General features: G+C 52.3%; 1 protein-coding gene across 2 annotated transcripts; it reads right to left on the bottom strand.

Annotated features, from left to right (window-relative positions):
- Positions 1 to 1,001: 1,001 nt before the first annotated feature.
- Positions 1,002 to 12,689, bottom strand: PTMA (prothymosin alpha). Of its 2 annotated transcripts, XR_003706968.2 has the most exons (6): positions 12,389 to 12,689; positions 7,052 to 7,123; positions 6,120 to 6,210; positions 5,422 to 5,583; positions 2,564 to 2,637; positions 1,002 to 2,006 (listed from the first exon to the last, which is right to left on the bottom strand). XR_003706968.2 is itself a non-coding variant. In XM_028731812.2 (5 exons), exons 1-5 carry the CDS (start codon positions 12,431 to 12,433, stop codon positions 1,959 to 1,961), a joined length of 330 nt encoding a protein of 109 aa, XP_028587645.1. In that variant the 5' UTR covers positions 12,434 to 12,683; the 3' UTR covers positions 1,002 to 1,958. The 2 variants fall into 2 exon arrangements, 1 of the variants encoding a protein (XP_028587645.1); XM_028731812.2 differs by lacking the exon at positions 5,422 to 5,583 and having other exon boundaries at positions 12,389 to 12,683.
- Between the last annotated feature and the right edge of the window lie 5,442 nt (positions 12,690 to 18,131).

Raw genomic sequence — 18,131 nt, 5'->3', positions numbered from 1 at the left:
CCACCCAGTCATGAAACTCAGCAGGTGATCTTTGGCTGGTCAAGTCTCTCAGGCTAACCTACCTCACAGGGCTGTTGAGGGTAAAACTAGGAGGGTGAGAAAAACCCCCATTGTCCCACCTTTAACCAGTAACCCCCTGGTTACAACAGCTCTGCCGGCTACCAGTCTGTTTCCAGGCACAATTCGAAGTGCTGGTTATGACCTCCCAAGCCCTGGGCGCCTTAGGCCCAGGCTTTCAAAGACTATTTCCTGATATGAACCTGCCTGGATTTAAGAGTTCTCTGGCGGGAGGCCTTTTGGGGATTCAGGAGAGGGCCTTCTCAGTGGTGGCTCCTCCCAAGCTTCAAATCTCCTTCCTTCCTTGTTGTCTTTCCCCAGCTGTCAAAGAACTTCTGACAAACGTTCGGGAACTGACCGCTTCTAATCAAAGGGCTGGTGCCATGCTGTTTCTATTGTAATTATCTATGGTTTTAATTTGTCTCTCTGAATTCCTGGCTCTCAGCCTTACCTCCCAGATAATGTGGGACTTTTCAGCGACCATCAAAATCATGCCAATGTATTCACAGTGCAAAGGAGATTCTCCCATCAATTTTTGCTTAATTATTTCCTCCCAGTTCTGTTTTTAACTGTTATTATCTGTAAGCTGCCTTGAGTCCATCAGAAAAAGGAAGGTGTACACAATAATAATGATTCTGTAATAAATGGAAATCAATCAGGCAACAAAATAGCTTTTTAAGGGTGGAGCAAGCCACGCCCTGGAGGGCACCAGGTTGGCAAAGGCTGGGCCCAGGCCGCAAATGCTTCCAGGTGTTTGTTTCAGACTACAGCTGTGCATTTCAAGGGGTTGGTCTGGATGACCCTTGGGGTCCCATTCAACTCTATAGTTCTACGATTCCAACAGGCCTCTTTGCCAGGAGGGGGAAAAAACCCATCGCCCTTTCAATTCCATCCCCCCCCCAAAAGACAGAATAAAAGGGGAAAGAACGAAAGCTACACAGCAATTGTACAACCAGCTTCGTTAGAACAACTCAGCAAAATAAAATTCCGGTTTATTGTTGGACAACATTGTTTTCACACATACATCAAACAGGCCAAAAAAAACATAACAGCAACTTTGTAGACAAAACAAAAGAACGAAAAATAAAAAGAAGAAAAAGGAAAGAAAAAAACCCTTTTATCTTTGGCCTTGCCATCTCATACAAACCAACTAGTTATGGTACATCTAAAGTACATACACAGAAGAAAAGAGAAAGTTACTGGAATGCTCAGAATAAAGATTGTGGACTTTTTTTGCATTTATTTTTTTTACAAGGTCGTGTTTTGTTTCCCCCCCTTCTCCTTTCGAGATAAATGTTTTGGACATGGTCACACCACAAGTAAAGTCAAGAAATATTTCAATTTTTTTTCCTTTTCGGTTGTTTTGTTTTTGAGGAACAGAGGGAGAGAGAGAAAGAGAGAGATTTTAAAAAATTAAAACACCACACTTCAAAGCCCCGCCCCCCCTTTTGGTCAATCGGAGATCGCGTTAAAAATGGCTGACCTCGTCACAATATGTACAAAAATATAAAATGTAAATAAAAAATACAAACAAATTCTCCTTTAAAGTTACTTTTAAGAAAGCAAGCTGGGCCTTGAAGTTTTCCATTGGGGAGGAGAAGAGGCGGCGGCGGGGGGGGAATTAGGACCTTAATTTCTCCGCTCCCCCCAACCCGGTCTCCCCCCACAAAAGTGGCATAACTTTCATTCCACTCAGAGTTGGGAGAAGGACTGCCCCCCCCCTCTACTTGATGACAAGCAACCACAGCAAAAAGGGGGTCGGGGGGGGGGAGGAAGAGGAGGAGGGGGACATTTTGCAACAGGAGCTTCAAAGGTGAGTAGGTCACGCTGGCCTTTTAAAAAAAAATTCCTCTTTTAAGTTTTAAAAAAAATGTGTGTGTTTCTAAAAGTAGCTCTGCCTCCTAATCGTCTTCGTCGGTTTTCTGCTTCTTGGGATCGACGTCGTCATCCTGTGGGGGGGGAAATGGTATATTACGTGTAAGAACACGGCTCTTTCTGTGTTTCAGCACCTACAACCTCGGAACTCCCTGCCTATTGATTATCGGCTGCACTCTTTTCAGCACTGGGCGGAAACTATTTTGGTTTAGAGAAGCCTGCCCAGATGTTTAGGATGCTGGTGCCAGTTGGAACCCGTCTTCCAGTCCATTGTTAACGGAGACTTTTTAGAAAGTCTTAAAAATTGTTATTCAATCTTACTCATATCTGCATACGAGATTTCTTGCCCCGGTCGGGTGGCGTATAAGTTCCATGGAGCAGATCAGAAATAAATCTCCCTTTGCCCAATTTTGGAAAACTTGAGAAAGGGCAAAGATACAGGTAGCCAGGCTCCCTTGGCCTGCAGATGTTTTGCTCCACAAAAGCAGTCTGCTTCTCACTTATCTCCCCATCGACAGATGCCAGAAAGTTTATTCCGCGACTTATGGGAAGAACCAGAAGGGCCCCGGCTCTCCAATTCTCTTAGGGGACTCTCTAAATCTTGCACAGCTGCGGACCTCAAGCCACTCACCTCATCGTCCTCGGCTGCCCGCTTCCCTGGGGGCCCTTCAGCCTCATCGTCCTCATCGCCATCTTCTTCTTCACCTGGGGGGGAAGAGGACGACGGGCGTGAAAGAGGGAAAGCGAGAGGAGGAAGCAGCAACACCCACACCCTCCCACTGCGCCTGGTCCAAGCCTCCGGGAGCCCTTGCAGAACAGATTCTCAGCGTCCTGACTTTTAAAAGCTCTGTTCTTTTAGCCTTTGCAGAATGCAAGGTGCCACTTTTGTTCTCCTTTTTATGCGAGTTTTACTTTTTATGGGTTTTACTTCCTCCTTCCATTTCCCCGGGAGTCCATTTGAGGAGGGTGCTTGCCTGCCTGCTTGCTGCAAAGAGGGAGAAGGAGCTGCAGGTATTCTGCAGGAAGGCTTACTTATTCAATCTCCCTTCTGCCTTTTATTTTTATTTCTTGCTTGTTCGGATTTGGGCTTTTTAGCAGGGGCTACAAATGGCGGCAGGGGCAGCACTCCCAGTAAGCAGTTGCCCCTTCTCTCCACAAAACGCTGGAATCTTTTACTGGTTTGAAGAGTTTCGTTTGCAGATGACAAGACGCTGTGCATTTTTGTGCAGCAGGACAGGGCACAAGAGGGGGACATTCCATCATCATTCACACCCAGTTATCCGTTCAATTCCCCCTGCCTTGGGGGGGGGGGGGAGGGAGAAGATAGGGGGCCAAAAGGCTAGTGAAACTTTGGGGAGACGAGACGTGTGCCCTGTTACACCCAAGAACTATGTGCAGAGGAACCGATGCAGAAAACTCTGCACGCAAGCCGGGGGTGCAGGCGCAAGGCAACACTGGAACAAGCACCTTTTGTGAGAGCAAACCCACACTGCACAGAAACAGGGAAAAGAGGGGAGGCCTCTGTTGTGGCTCAGCCAAACCCAGTTTGTTTCTGCGTCCCCGTCCCAACGACAAGCCCGCCTTTAATGAGGTGGGACGAAGAGAGCCAAAATTCATTAGTTCTGACTCAGGGCGTTTTGCTAATTGTCAGGGGCAGGGAACCTGCCAAGGACCACATCCTTCAGAACTGAGAGAAAGAAAAGAGGACTGGATTGACCCAGAAAAGGTCTGAAATAGGCCGGTGGATTGGGGACGGCTCGGAGAGATACTCCAGCACTGGAGAGATCTGTGTGTGTCCCCCCCCCCCCCAGTTTAAGCTCTTCTAGATAAGTGGCAGGCCTGTTTGAACCTTCCACATTTAGGCCAGTAATCTGGCTTAATTGTCACCACAAGCCACTAGCAGAGAGCGGAGTGGAAGGAGGCCTCGGGGCGAGAGGAGGGGAGAGATTAGGGTCACCTGGGCAGAAAAGCTGCCCCACTTCCTCCGGGATGGCGGCCGGCTCAGGAAGGCGGGATTAGCTCAGGCTGGGGGCTCAATGCTGCTCTGCTTCACCTCAAGCAGAGTTTTAAAGTCCTGGGGATGGAAGGGAGCTCTGCTGGGCTGTGAGGGAAACGGACAGAGGGAAATGGCTGCCTTTTGTGCCAATGGAACAGGACATTCTTGGCTTCTGGAGCGAAGTAACGGGATCCGAGGAGCAACCAGATACTAGTGTTTTCGAAAGGGGAGAAAATACAGCAAACACACCCTCCAGGGCACTTTGGGGAGTAGGGGCCCAATCTGCTGCCCCACCACACAAAAAAGCGCCTTTGTTCCTTCTGATGTTTGGGAAAAGAAATTGTAATAGTGTTAATGTTGATGTTCTAAATGTAATTTTATAGGAACATTTACTTGCCTCTCTGAACTTTTGTGCCGGAGAGCTCTCAAAAAGCAGATCCTGCAAGCCCTTGATGGTTGCAAAAAGAGTTATACTCCAAGGCTGGAGAGTTAAATATCCATCCCTGAAGAGCTTATAATCGTCAGCCTTGTTTGGTTATCCTTTGTGGCCATATGGACAATGTATATTAATATATGCTTAAAATCGTAATCGATGATGATTGTTAAGGTGAGCTGACGTTCTTTGTTAGATTTGCAATTATTATTTTTTTAAAAATGCAAATCATGATGATTAATGCCACCACCCTATATGAAATGGTATCAAAGGCATCTATCTATCTATCTATCTATCTATCTATCTATCTATCTATCTCCCCACCTCCTTTCCCCGCAGGCAACCCAGAACGCTTCTGCCACATCCTAGCTTGGTGTTGACATCACCGCTCCATCGCCATGGTTTCCGAGCTCTGCTTCCCCACCCCTTTTTCCTCCTCCTCCTCAATCACCAGGGGTCGCCAGGCAACGCTCCCCCACCCAGCAACAGATACCCAATTATGCAAAACGGCCCGAAGGCCACAGGAGACAATAGCCAAGTGTGATTCAGAGCGTTCTCCAGAAAGGGGCAATGCTTCTTGCACCCAGGGGTGTGTGTTTGTGTGTGTGTGTGTGTGTGTTGCACGTTGTCTTGTTTTTCACGAGAGATGAGATGCCTTCGCCAGCGGTTCAGAGCCACAATTAAAGAGGCTCTCCGGGGATGCCATTAAAGGCAAAGAAACTGGGTAAAGGGAACAAGGAGCAAGGTCGTTAATATTTTTTTATTTATTGGGGAAAAGAGGGGAATCAAAGTGCCTAAAGCTAAGCCACAAGAGCTCCCCTCGCAGAGATCTCCTCCAGGAAGCAGCCTCCAGCTCTTGCAATTGCGCAAGAGACCATTGCAATTTATCCACAGGGCGAAAGGGAAGGAAGATTTGCCCATCGCAAACGGTTCTTTTCTCCCACCCAAAACCCAGGCTTTTGGGTTTCCTAGCCCACCACGGAAATAATATAGTGCACAGTGGATAGCCCACTCGCTGTAAACAATTAAAAGTGGTTTAAAACGCCACAAGGAAATATACCTGGTTGTCACCTATACACTCACACACCCGGGGGCATCCGACACATTAGGCCCCCCTTTGGGGAGTGTGTGAATGAGGCTCGAGAAGTTTACCCCCGACTCCTCAGCAACAGAAGGGGGAAATGTTTGGGAAGCCAGCTGCAAAATTGCAAAGGTGCCAGGCCTGCAAAGGAATGGCAGGAATCAAACCCTGAACGGTTCCCCCCTCCCCCCGCATCTGAACAGACGCCAAATATTCCAGCTTCGCCGGGGAGGCTGAGGCTGGGCGGAACGGGAGTTGGGGCCCAAAACACCTGCAGGTTAAAGGTGCGGGGCCAGGACAGGTTTCTCAAATCCTCACGCAGCCGTCGCTGGGAGATCGCAGGCTAGTCGCACAGAATCTGACCTGCCTCACAGGGTTGTTGTTGCGGCGGTGGTGGGAGGGGTGGGGGAAGCCCGTGTCCTCCTTATGGGAAAGGCAGGGCCCAATATACATTGCTCCCCGCTGATTTTGTCGCCGGTTGGCTCTCCTTAGAGGAGTTGGCGAAAAAGCAAAATGCTTTGCCTGTCGTGCTCAACCCAGAAAGGCCATTAGGGGGAGCCACTGCCCTCTGCAACTGGACACAGCTGGGGCAAGGGGGAGCAGCTGGCCTTCTGCAAGCAGAAGGGGGGGGCCCTTGTGGCGGTGGGGGGAGGTCAGAAAGGGAAACGGAAGGTCACCTTCTTCCTCATCCTCCTCGTCCTCGCCAACTTCTTCTTCTTCCTCATCTACCTCGTTGTCCGCTTCCTGCTCCCCATTTTCCTCGTTTTCCTTGTGGAAACAAAACACGCTTAGGAAAAGGCAAAACTCGCCCCTCAAAGGGGGCAGCCCAAACGCCACCCGCACAGGAAACTGCCCCCAAAAGCACAGCATTTGAAAGAGCTGCGGTCTTGTTTCTTAAAACAGCTGCTAGGGTGCACCAGAGATCATCCTAGCAGGATTCCCTAGGTTTGGGTCGGCACCTGCCCCCTTCTCCTCCCTCCCTCCCCACATGTGCGCACACACACACAGAGCGGTCGGGGTTATTGGCCACTTGCCAATCCCCTGCTATGGCAGGGATGCAGAATCTGTGGGTTGACAGTTGAAATCCTAACATTTCTGTGTTGCAGCAATCAAACACAGGTGTTGCAAAAGGGGGACGGGGTCAAAACTAAGAGCCAACACCCCACTGACCGGATGCAACAACTTGCAAGCCCACGATAATTTACTGTTTCAATCGTTACCATACGGTATTGGTTGGATGAGCTTACATTTGCGTTCTCTTAATTTACAACAAGACTTTAAGCTCAGGAAAGAGAAACCAGCGACGTTGCAGCAGTGACAGAGCAGCATGCACAAGGCCCTGGGTTCGAGTTCTACCACCTCCCAGATTTCTCTGGGGAAGGGAAACAGGAGACACCTCACACGGGGAGAAGCCCAGCCTTCTGTAAGCTGGTCCCTTCTGGATCTTTTTGATAACCACTCCCCATCAGTCCCAACCAGTACAACGTGATAGGAGCTGTGGTTCAACACATCTGGGGAGGGGGGGGGGCAGCAGCTTGCAAAAGGCTGGGCCCCACAGCTTGACCCAGCGGAAGGTAACTTCCTATGCCTCCTGGCAGAAAATACTTACGGCGTTTCCATTAGCTGGGGCATCTCTGCCATTTTCTGTCTCTTCCACGACTTCCTTCTTCTCTTTCAAGTCCTTAAAAGGGACAGAAATAAACCACAGTGAGTCACCAGGATTCCAGCCTCCAATATGGTTGACGCTCTTTTTGGGAATCTGAGGAGCTCTTTCACCTCCTCCTCCTCCTCCTCTCCAATGAGCTTGGTTTGTTTTTTTGGAAGGGTGGGAGAACGAAGGAAGGAAAACAAGAACATCACAGCGGCCGGGGGGGAAAGTATAGGAAATGAACGTACTCCTCCCCAACTGCATGTGGAACAGCTTGAATGCAGAAGCCGGGACTGGGCACAGCAAAACCTTGCCCCCCCTCCCCAACCAAACCAAACAGACAGACTCTGCGCTTAGGCAGTGCAGTGTTTGACAAACACGCGTAAACCTCAGGAACGGAAAAGCCCAGCTTTTCATGTTGTTCCAGCAGAGCTCCACCTCCCCGTAGCAGACCAGGCTTGGACCAGGTTAGGTTATGGGAGTCCACAGCACAGAAACATTCCCCCACCGGCCTCCGGCCTGATATTACGGCACGTTCTCTTCCCCCTTATGAAAGGGGGGCGAGTCAGTGGCTCATCAACAAACCGCCAACACTGAAAACCACAGGAGCTAGGGGGGGAAGCAGAGTCCAGAAACCCCATTTTGAGCCGCGGGATGTGTCTACCTGCTGCCGGCCGGTTGCCGCAATCTGGCGGAAAAAGGCACCAGCCATGGCAGGAAACCCCTTGCCCACGCATACACAGATAAGCCTGTCACCAGGATCCTGCCCTCTCCCTCTCTGACTGACAGCCTCAGCCTGCCAGCTGTTTAAAAGGCCGCAAGGTATCTAGGAACATCTTAGCGGATAAACCGTGGCCTGGTCTGTTGGTGGTTCTGCCACCCGAATGGCTGCATGCTTTGCTCCCCACAGAGCAAATAATGATTAATCTGGAGGGCGGTTATATGCACAACCCGACATAAAGGATTGCCTCCCTGCTCCCCCCGCCCCGGTTTATTCGTTTGGATTAGACTAGCCTCCAAATTATTTGCAGGCCCGGTGCAGCCATGCATCGCTTAAGCCTCTCAAGACAAGCAGGGCTCCTGGGTAAATCGGGAACAGATTAGCAAACGCTGCCTGCACTGAGAAGGAACACCCGGGAATCCTCCTCTTGTGTTGCCTCACTTTAGTACCACTAGGCTCACACCTGTTGCTGAGCATTTAAATCTGGGCAAAAATCAAGCAAGCCCAGTGTTTTGTTTTGTTTTTCACTTTTGGATCTGGTTACCTTCACCCAGCAAGGCTTGCAAGCAGATCCATCGTTTTCACATCGACCAGATTGGAGCAGTATTCCCTCATGTGCAGAAACAGATACGAACACAAAACCTCTCTGAGCAACACCCTCTAAAGAGCAAATCAAAACAGGCTCCGTAATGAAGCAGCAGTGGCAAGTGTTAACCTCGTAACGAAAACCTAGTGCTAGATCATCACAGGCCGGTTGAACTACAAGACATGGTTGATTTTTATTTTATTCTTTGCATGGAGTAGAGGCACCTCAAAGCAGAAAGCACCAGATTTTTCCACACTCCAAGGCAAATTGACAATACTAACAAGCTTTAACTTGATCCTGAAACCTTTGAGGCAGGAGTCTATAATTACAGGCCCAGCAGAGCTGTTTGCCACTTCAAGACCAGCCACAACAACACTAGCTAGGAGGGGCAATCCATACCTGCTGGATATTTTTTTTTTTAAAAAGAGAACAACAATTATCTGGAACTGTACTCTAAAAGAAACACGACGGGTATCAACCTTGCAGAGCCGCTAGGTTGAAATCTAGATGAAACTATTTTATTAACACAGCACCCTACATGCACTGGGCCTCTGGCATAGGAAACATAAGCAGGAGGCACCTGCACCAACCCAATTTGCTAACTGAGGAACGGCAATAAATAAATAAAACAGTCCACGTAAAGCAAAACTGACAAAAGCACTTATTTCAACCCTTATTTCAAAACACATTTGCAGCCTGGTGCCAAGGGTAACCCAATTGTCAAATGCATTCATGGGATCGTTCTTTCCCTCCCCCACCCCTCCTAATTGCAAGCTTTGCAAAGTGCAACCTCTGCCGCCGCCACCTGTAACAGATACGCCTATTAACAACCCTGGCAAACATTTATTTTTATTTAATTTATAAAAAAGCCTCCCACCTACAGGGGGCGCCCGCGCCGCGAGCGCTCGACGCTTCGCCTACGGCCTGCCACGCGCCCGGGCCCATTTCAAAACAGCGCGCCACGGCCGGCGCCCGCTCCGATTGGCCAGCCGCGGAAGAACTCCCGACGCATGCCGGGACGTGTAGTTCCCCCTTTGAAAGGAGCAGGGAGGGCTGCGGCAGGGCGCGGGGAAGGCAGCGGACTACGATTCCCAAGAGGCCCCGCGCGGGCGGGGGCCAGAGGGAAGGGAAGGGAAGGAGGAGGGGGGAAAGGCAAGAGGGAGAAGAGGAGGCGGCACGTGGTGGGGCCGCTTTGGGCTGCTGTTTGCCGCGGCCGCAGCAGCCGGGGGCGGCGCTGGAGAGGAGGAGCCGCCGCCCGGCTGGGGAATAAAGCGAGCTGGCTGCCCCCGGGGCATCTGGGGGGGGGGGGGCAAAAAAGAAAAATAAATTCACGGGGGCGGGAGAAAAGAGTTTGCAGGCGAAAATAGGTTGGGGGGCTCACTCCCCGCCCCCTGTTTATTTATAAGATAGTTGTGTATAGGAACTCTCTCGTCTAAAGAGTTACACTTGGGCAAGTGGTGTGAGCTGGCCATCCTGGGGGAAAAAAAAGTGGGGTGTTTTTTTTTGGGGGGGGGGTGAATCACCGTCAAAAGTTCCCTTTCTAAACGATGCCCCAACTTCCACCGCCCCAGTTAAGGGTGGCCCGCCCATGACCCCACCACCACTCACTGGGGGCGCCCGCCCGTCCGCTTCGACGTGGGTCTGAGGTCCGTCCAAAGGCCCCCCCCCAAAAAAAAACCTCGCCGCCAAAGCGGGACGTTAAACGTCCCTTCGCTTCTCACCCCCCCCCCCACGCAGGGTTCTGTAGCGGAACTGCCCACCCGCAGCTGCAAAGCTTTCGGGTTAAACACCCCCCCTCCCCAAACCGCAGCTCTTGCCGGCACCTGTAAAAAGGCCGTCCGCGGAGCGCAGCGCCAAAGCTCGACGGGGCGCGAGGAAAGAAACGAGGCTGGCAGGGGGGCTTAATGGAAGCTGGAGGCGGCGCAGGAGCACCGGGGAGAGGGGGGGGGTCTCCTCTCTTGGATCCCAGCAACGGCCCAAGCCGCCTGCACCCGACGCCCCCTCCCCTCGAGGGGAGATAGAAAGTAGAGGGACGGTGCCAGCCGCGGAATGACCTTGCTGGGTTCGCTTCCGTGGCCTCGAAGACCCTTCGAGATGCGGGCTGTGAAAACGGGGGTTGTTTGGGGAGGGGGGACGTCGAGTGGAGCCCCGTCGGTGGTCTCTGCGGGGACGCTCCCCCTGCCTAGAAAAGTGAAGGGTGCCCCTAAAAGCGGGAGAGAAATGGCCACCCGAAGGCTGCAAGCTATTAAAACCGCCGGCTCTCCCCCCTCCCCGAATCTGCGGGTGGCCAGGAGGCCGAAGGAGCCGCGCGCCGTCTGCTTGGCACAATGTATCCGGCGGCTGCTCCATTGTATCCGCCGCCCGTCCAAGGCCCCGGGGGGGGGGGGGGGAGAGCAGAGAAGGACGAACCTGTCCCGCCGGCAACCCAACGGCAACCGAGATGTTGGCGGCGGGGAAAGGAAAACACCGATCCCGCCCCCGTCTTCCCATTCATCCCCGCCCATCCATCTACCCACTCGGACGCGTGGGTTCCCTCCGGCGAGCCCCGTTACGCCCCCGCGCCATCCGCACGGACCCCCCTTTTAAAACCGCGAGGAGAGCTTCCGGAACTTTTGCTTGGGGCGGCGAGGTGAGACGGAGGGAAAAGGGTCATTCTAGTTCCAAAAAAAAAAGGGGGGGGTGGCATTTGAACTTCAGATGTCACCCCAGATGTTAGCAAGACCCCCTTTTCGTACCGGGTGCGCAAGGTTAACAGTGCGTTGGTAACAGTCCAGCTCGTTTGCTGGACGGGAGATCTCACTCCCCCCCAAAAACCCCGAGGGGACACCCTTTCCCTGTGAATGTCGGGCGGGTGGGGTGCTGGGGGGGGGGAGAGATTAAGTAGGTAGGAAATCTATAGAGACCCCGGGAGGCTCGGGCGCTAAGCGAGGGGCCGCCGCGACGTGCTGGCTCTCCCCGCACCGTGAAACAAAGAGCCCGCGCCGGATGGCCACCAACATTTGCTCTCCGCTTCCCCATCAAAGCGAAGCCTCTTTACAGCCGCGACCCCCCAACCCGACACTCAAGTCAACCCCGACCCCCTTCTTCCCGCCCCCGCCTCCTCCTCCCTCCCCCCCAAACAAACCGCTTCCGATTTTATCGCTGCCACCGGGGGTCGTAAAGTTATTTCCGTGCAATTAGCAAAAGCAAATTAAAAAATATGGGGGGGGGGAGAGAGAGAGCAGCAGACACACGCAAACTCAACTTGCATGCAAGTACGTCGGAACGTTCACAAAGGATACCCAAGAGGCGAACATCCCTCCCGACGCCCCTCGCTTGTTTTCGTAATTTCAGGTGGAAATGGACCGGGGAAGAGGAGCACGAAAAGGCTGCCTTCAACCGTTGGGCACGGCGGGTCTTTCCCGCCGGGTGGCTTTTTAGTTCCCCCTCGTCCCGTCCCCCCGACTCGCACTCATGGCACTTAAAAAGTCACCGGGAAAGTAGGGGGATCGGAGGGACCCTCTGAAGTTTTCCACGTCTGTCAAACCCGCGAGGCTCCTTTGAATGGAGAGCTCTTTCCAGACGGCCGCTTTGCAACAGGGACCATTGCGAGAGCCCAGGAGAGCCCGCAGCTCGGGCACTTTCAAGAGATTTTCTCAAAAGAAGCCTCCCGCTTTCTCCCTCTCCGATATACAAGCTGTCCTGTCCGACCCCTCGGGGGGTTGGAAAACCATTTTCCTTTCCGCAAAAACCACCTCCAAGGAACAAAAAACATGCCGGGAATCTTGCGGGAGCGAGGTCGCTGTCGCAAACAAAGAAACGAGGGAAGAGCCGAGAGAGCGCACGCCGCTCGTCGAGAGACACACACGGACAAAATGGGACTTTCGAGGGGGGGGGGCGGACGACGGGAGGCTCCGTCGAGGCAGATCCAGAAATAAGTAGCCGCGGCCGAGGAGGAGGACGGCGTGGCGAGGAGAGGACGCATCGCATGCGTTGGGTCGCGGCCGCTTACCTTGGTGGAGATCTCGGAGCTGGTATCGACGGCGGCGTCTGACATGGCTGGCTTGGGAGTTGCGCGGGGATAAATCTCTCTCTAATCTATAGAAAATAGAGCTAAAATACAAAAATAAAGCCCCCGGCGACTTACAGGTCCACCGGCGCGCGCCTGGGGAGCAAGAGGGGGGAAGAAGCGAAGAGCAAAGGGGGTGGGTGGGAAGAGGAAAAAAACAAAACCCCCCGAGAGCCGGAGCGAGCAAGGCAGAACAATGCAAAGATGGCTTTGGACGGAGCCAGTGGGAAGCTCACGCGGCGCCACTACCTTTAATATAGATTAGTGGGCGGCACGCTCACTCCCCTGCCCGGCGCGGATTGGGCGGCCGCGGGGAAGAGGGGCCCGCCGATTGGTCGGGGGGCGAACAATGGGCAAGGCTGCTTAAAGCTGTACGAGGCGCGCTCGCCCCCCCCCCCGCCCTCCCCTCCCGTCTGGGCAGCGCGGCGAGGAGTTGGTGCCGGGCCTGAGCCGTCCATGCAAAGCGAGCAGGACGGAGGGAGGGAGGGAGGGGAAGGAGGCGCTGCAAAGCGCGCGCGCGGGAAAGAGGGGGGGGGGGCATGCAGGCCTCCCCCCCCCCGGAGCCGTCTCCTGCCCCTCCTCCGCGCGCGGGGAGGTTTTTGCGCCGTGCAAAAAGCGCAAAAGCGGAGCGGGGGAGGCATTGCAAAAGGCGAAAGGCTCGCAGCGCGCCCGGAGGGAGGAGCAGAAGGGGGCCGAGTTCACCCCCCCCACACACTTTTCTTTTCGGCGCGCGCACACGCGCGCACTGCTCCCCTTTCACTCCGAAGTTGCAAAGCCGCTTTCTGGAAAAAAAACCGCCCTTTTTGCGCCCCCGCTGAAGCAAAGTCGCTTGCATACGCACGCGCGCGCAGGGAACTTCTCTCGAGCACCACCATTTTGCGCAAAAAGCAACGCGCAAACCTTGGGGGTGCGACGTCCGCGAGTCTTGCGCTCGTGCGCAATCTGCTGCGGGGGGGGGGAGGGTTGCAGGAACCTGGGTGGGGGTAGAAGGCTTTTGCGAGTCGGGGATCGGGGGGGGTGGAGAACAACAGGGGGTGGGGTGGTTTTTAGTTGTTTTTTTAAAAGGTCATGCGCGCATCTCCGCGCTCTTTAACGCGCCAGCAGGTTCAGGCGGAACCAGCGAGGGTCGCTTGGGCAGCTGGCGAACGTGCTGAAAATTGCGCGGCGGCGCCCAAAGTTCGTGGGATTTGCGCACAGCCCGACTAGAACCCCGCGCAAAAACACACACACACACACACACAAAAACCCTCAACACGCGTCTTTGGCTCGACTTGCTGCTGAGCAAACATGAGAGGACGGGAAGGCTGCGCTATTGGCCGGAGAACCCGCGTGCACGTGGGAACGCCTCTCTCCGTGTTCAGCACTTGGAGATGGGGGGAGGAGAGGGAGAGAGATGACTCTCGAAACCTGCTGATCTCTGTTCAATTCAATCTCCGCTCCAAATCCCATCTTCCCGGTCTAAAATATTTGGGCGAAATTTCACATTTTTTAAAGCCCGCAGCTCACGCCAAGCAGGGGATGAGTTTCGCGTTTCCTCCCCGCGCACTTCTTCCCGCTCTCTCTTATTTGCAAAAGCGGGGGGAAAGGAGGATGCGGGAGACAGAGAGACGATTTCTCGCTCTGATTTGAGAGGGCTAACCGGGAAATTCGACTGGAGCAGCAACTGCTCGTTCGTCCCTTCCGACTTTTTGCTGCCATGCTCGTTTCACAAAGCGCAACGCACACCGGAGGTGATCGATCAAAGCCCCCGCGAGGAATCCTGCCAAACTTAAAATGCGGGTGGCCGGTTCCCGCCCCCACCACACTCGCCCGCTTCCCCGGCTCGGTGCCCACCACTTCAATAAATATTTTTAATTTTTTTTTAAAAAATGGCAAGGGATTTGGGTGCAAGGAGCCCTGAAAAAATATGTGCAAGGGGGTTGAAAATCTTGCAATTGCAATTATTAAAAGGTGCAAATCTCCCCACCGTACAAAAAAAACCCTGGAATTGCTAAAACTGCTTTCATTTTAAGCTCTTTGACTTTGCACATGCTGCTTGTTTCTTTTGCAAATAATAATAAAAACCCCCGAAGTTTGCATTTGCGGGGGGGGGCTGGGAGATTTTTGGGGGGTCCCCTCCGTCCGTGCACCGAATGCCCAATGGAGTCTGCAAGGCAGGGGGAGGCAAGCGCCATGTGCCACACTCAAGATGGCGACTGGCGCCCTTGGCGGAGACACCACTCGGTTCCCCCACGCAGCCAAGGCCGCTAACCGACCGGACCCGATCCAACCGGTTCCCCCGTGCTCTAAGAAAGCTTTCCCCGGTGTTCGTAGCCGTCAGCGACGCCTCGAAGTACGCAGTCGGCGACCGAACAGCCCTGGCGCCGCACTCAACATGGCCGCCAGGCCGGTGCACATCTGCTCCACGGAAGGCGGGATATTGGGCTCCGGCGGCGCTCATTGGCCGGCGGCGTCGGGCGAACACAGTGTTGACGCTTTGCGGCGTTTTACTGGACGAGGCTAGTGCCACTTGTGATTAAGGGTGTTTGGGAAAACCGGGAGGCAGGGATCAGCCTGGCTCGATGGAATGGACTTTCAGCTCTCTCTCGCGCCGCCTCGTATTGCAAAGGAAAGGGAAATTCTCGCCTGCAATCGCCGGTCCGGGCGGCTGGTTGCAAAGGAAAATGCTAGGTTTTGCCTTGTTCTCCCGTGATTTCAACGAAAAGCGGTGATGTAGCGAAAGAAGAAGCAATTCATTTATCCTGGACGCCGCATGGACTTTGGTCTTTCCGCTGCTTCTGTTTTGCGAACTTTGGAACAGTTTCTATCGACTTTTGCGCGGGGTTGACTTTTGCAAAAACAGCTGCAGGTTTTGGCACGCGTTGCTCGTGCCTCCGAGCTGCTTTGAAGCCCCGCTTCTCCGCCTCCCCTGTCTCGTTCCACAGTCCTTCGTTCCTGACGTCTAACTTTTTTTCTCATAGTTGGGGTACAAGGTGCGCTTAAAATATCTGCACCCCGGACTTTTCCGAGTCGCCCTCTCGACGCTCTGCTGAGCTCCATGCAGAAAGCAGGCACAGAGAGACGTTTTGGCTTTCCTCTGGACTTTGGAAATTTGAGAGCCGAGTTCAAGTCCTGCTCAGCCAGGCCCTGGGAATGTGACTCTGGAGAGCCGCCATCCCCATGCAATCTTCAGCTTCTGCGGAAAGGAAATTATGATGATAGTTAACAAGGTTGCTTCTGGATGAGCAACCTCAAGAGAAGAAAACCCAGCAGTGAACTTAAGACCTCCCTTGTACTAAAAGCGGCGTGAGAGCAGCACTTGAACTCCAGCTTTTCCAGCGCTGAATCCAAAGCTGCCCAAAGTTTTTAGGACAGGGATTGGAAATGCAAGGACTCCATTCCTTCCTGAAAAACCAAGGGGTCACATAACACATACTGGGTGAGGCCAGAGGCTTTTGTCCATGGTGGGCTTCGAACCCTGAGATTGAGAGTCTCAGAAAGAATAAAATTTACAGCTTGTAATGCTTTGAAAGAGAATGTGATGAAAATGATGTATAGATGGTATACCACACCTGTGAAATTAGCTAAAACGTATAAGACAAATAACAAATGTTGGAAATCTAAAGAAAAAGAAGGAACATTTCATCATATGTGGTGGGAATGTAAGAAAGTAAAAAAAACTTATGGGAAATGATATATAATGAGATGAAAAAGATGTTGAAATACACATTTTTAAAAAAACCAGAAACATTTTTACTTGGTATTGTAAGTGAGGATATTAACAGACAGGATGTTAAATTGTTTTTATATGCAACAACAGCGGCAAGAGTATTGTTGGCCCAGAAATGGAAGCAAGAAGAAATACCGACGAAAGAAGAATGGCAGATGAAATTAATGGGCTACGCAGAATTGGATAAAATGACAGGAAGGGTTCGAAACCTGCAGGACCAGAGATTTACAGAAGATTGGAAGAAATATATGAATTATTTGAAGAGCAACTGTAATCAACAAATTACACTAATAGGACTACAAGACGTTTTGTAAGGAGAAATATAGGAAATATTGCAAGGGTGGGAAAGAAGAGAGATATTAGTTATGATATTTAAATGTAATAGTGAAAGATTGGAAAATTTTCAGATGCGATTGATGGAAGTAAAAAAAAATTGTATAAGATATAAAAGTATGCTTAATAATTGTTGAAAGTGTTACGTTAAAAAACTAATTATATATATGTATAGAGAGAGAGATTGAGAGTCTCATTTCCCTGGGAAGAAGCCAGGGGGCCGAGCGGAGAGGCTTAGAGGGCCACGTTCCAGCTCTTTCCTAAGCGAGAGAACAGCAGCAGCAGCAGACAGTGGAGGCTGGAAGGTGGGGCGCTGCCCTCCAAGTGCCCTCCCTCTTGCAGCCCTGCCTGGCAGCCACCTCCTCCTGTTGCCCTTGTGGAACCGGCCAGGGAAGAGGAGGATGGGATGGAAGTAGGCAGAGCTGACTCCGCCTGTTGTTGGCTCTGAGCCTCTAGCTCCCCCTGCTGCCAACCTCCCTGCCTCTCACCCTATCAGTTCCAATAGGTAACAGCCTATAGGAAGCATGCAGACTCAAAAGCAAAGCATGAATGTTAGCCCAGAGCAGGGGGCCGCAAGGTTTACCTTGCCTGGGCCGGTTCACTCCAGCAGATCCCCTTCGTGGGCCGGATCACGCGCCCGCAATTTCCGCCGTCTGCGCAGACGCGATTTCTGGCGCCGCGGAAGCGAATCCCTGCGCTGCACCAGTTTAGTACAGTGCATGGGGACTCGATGAGTGGGCAGCTTGGTTTGGGGGCAGCTTGTGGGCTGCTTAAACGACCCCCATGGGCCACTTTTGGCCCTTTAGGCCTTAGGTTGCTGACCCCTGGCCCTGAGGATCAATTTGCACTTTTCACAGAGGCAAACCTTGTCTTGCCACCCGCTATTACACACTTGTCACAGAGCTTTACCTAGAGTTCTTGTTATTTTAGCTACCGGCTTCTATTTGTTAGTGAACCAAAACTTGTATTTCTTCTTGCAGTGACAAATGGTGTGTAATTTAAAAAGTAATAATTATTAACTGTTACTCGTTTTCTTCTTTTTTTGAAAGCATGCACAGAATAGCAGTCATCGTGCTGTTCATCATTTCACCTCAGCAATGCCTCTCTCAAGGCACTGATATCCCTTTTCCGTTCTTTCTCTTGGAATGAGATGATTCCCTGTCCCAGAATTGTGGCCCTGAAAGATAAAGCCATTGTGGCTTTCATGCAATTAAATGCATGTAGGGTTTCCTTCTTTTCAGATGGCTTCTATTGCTGTTTGGGATCCGCAGCAATTATTATCATCATCATCGTTATTTATTAAATTTCTTTACCGCCCTTTGTGCAAGGATCACAGGGCAGGGTACAATATTAAAATGCAAAACTACATACCATAGTAACGAAGAAAAACAATAGCCCCCCTCTGCACCCACATTTTAAAAGGCCATAAAGGTAAAGGTACCCCTGCCCGTACGGGCCAGTCTTGCCAGACTCTAGGGTTGTGGCGCTCATCTCACTCTATAGGCCGGGAGCCAGCGCTGTCCGCAGACACTTCCGGGTCACGTGGCCAGCATGACAAGCTGCATCTGGCGAGCCAAAGCCGCACACGGAAACACCGTTTACCTTCCCTCTAGAAAGCGGTCCCTATTTATCTACTTGCACCCG

The sequence above is a fragment of the Podarcis muralis genome, chromosome 6, assembly GCF_964188315.1.
Source record: "Podarcis muralis chromosome 6, rPodMur119.hap1.1, whole genome shotgun sequence".
In the NCBI taxonomy this organism is placed as follows: Eukaryota; Metazoa; Chordata; class Lepidosauria; order Squamata; family Lacertidae; genus Podarcis; species Podarcis muralis.
This window is presented reverse-complemented; position numbering and strand designations above follow the sequence as displayed.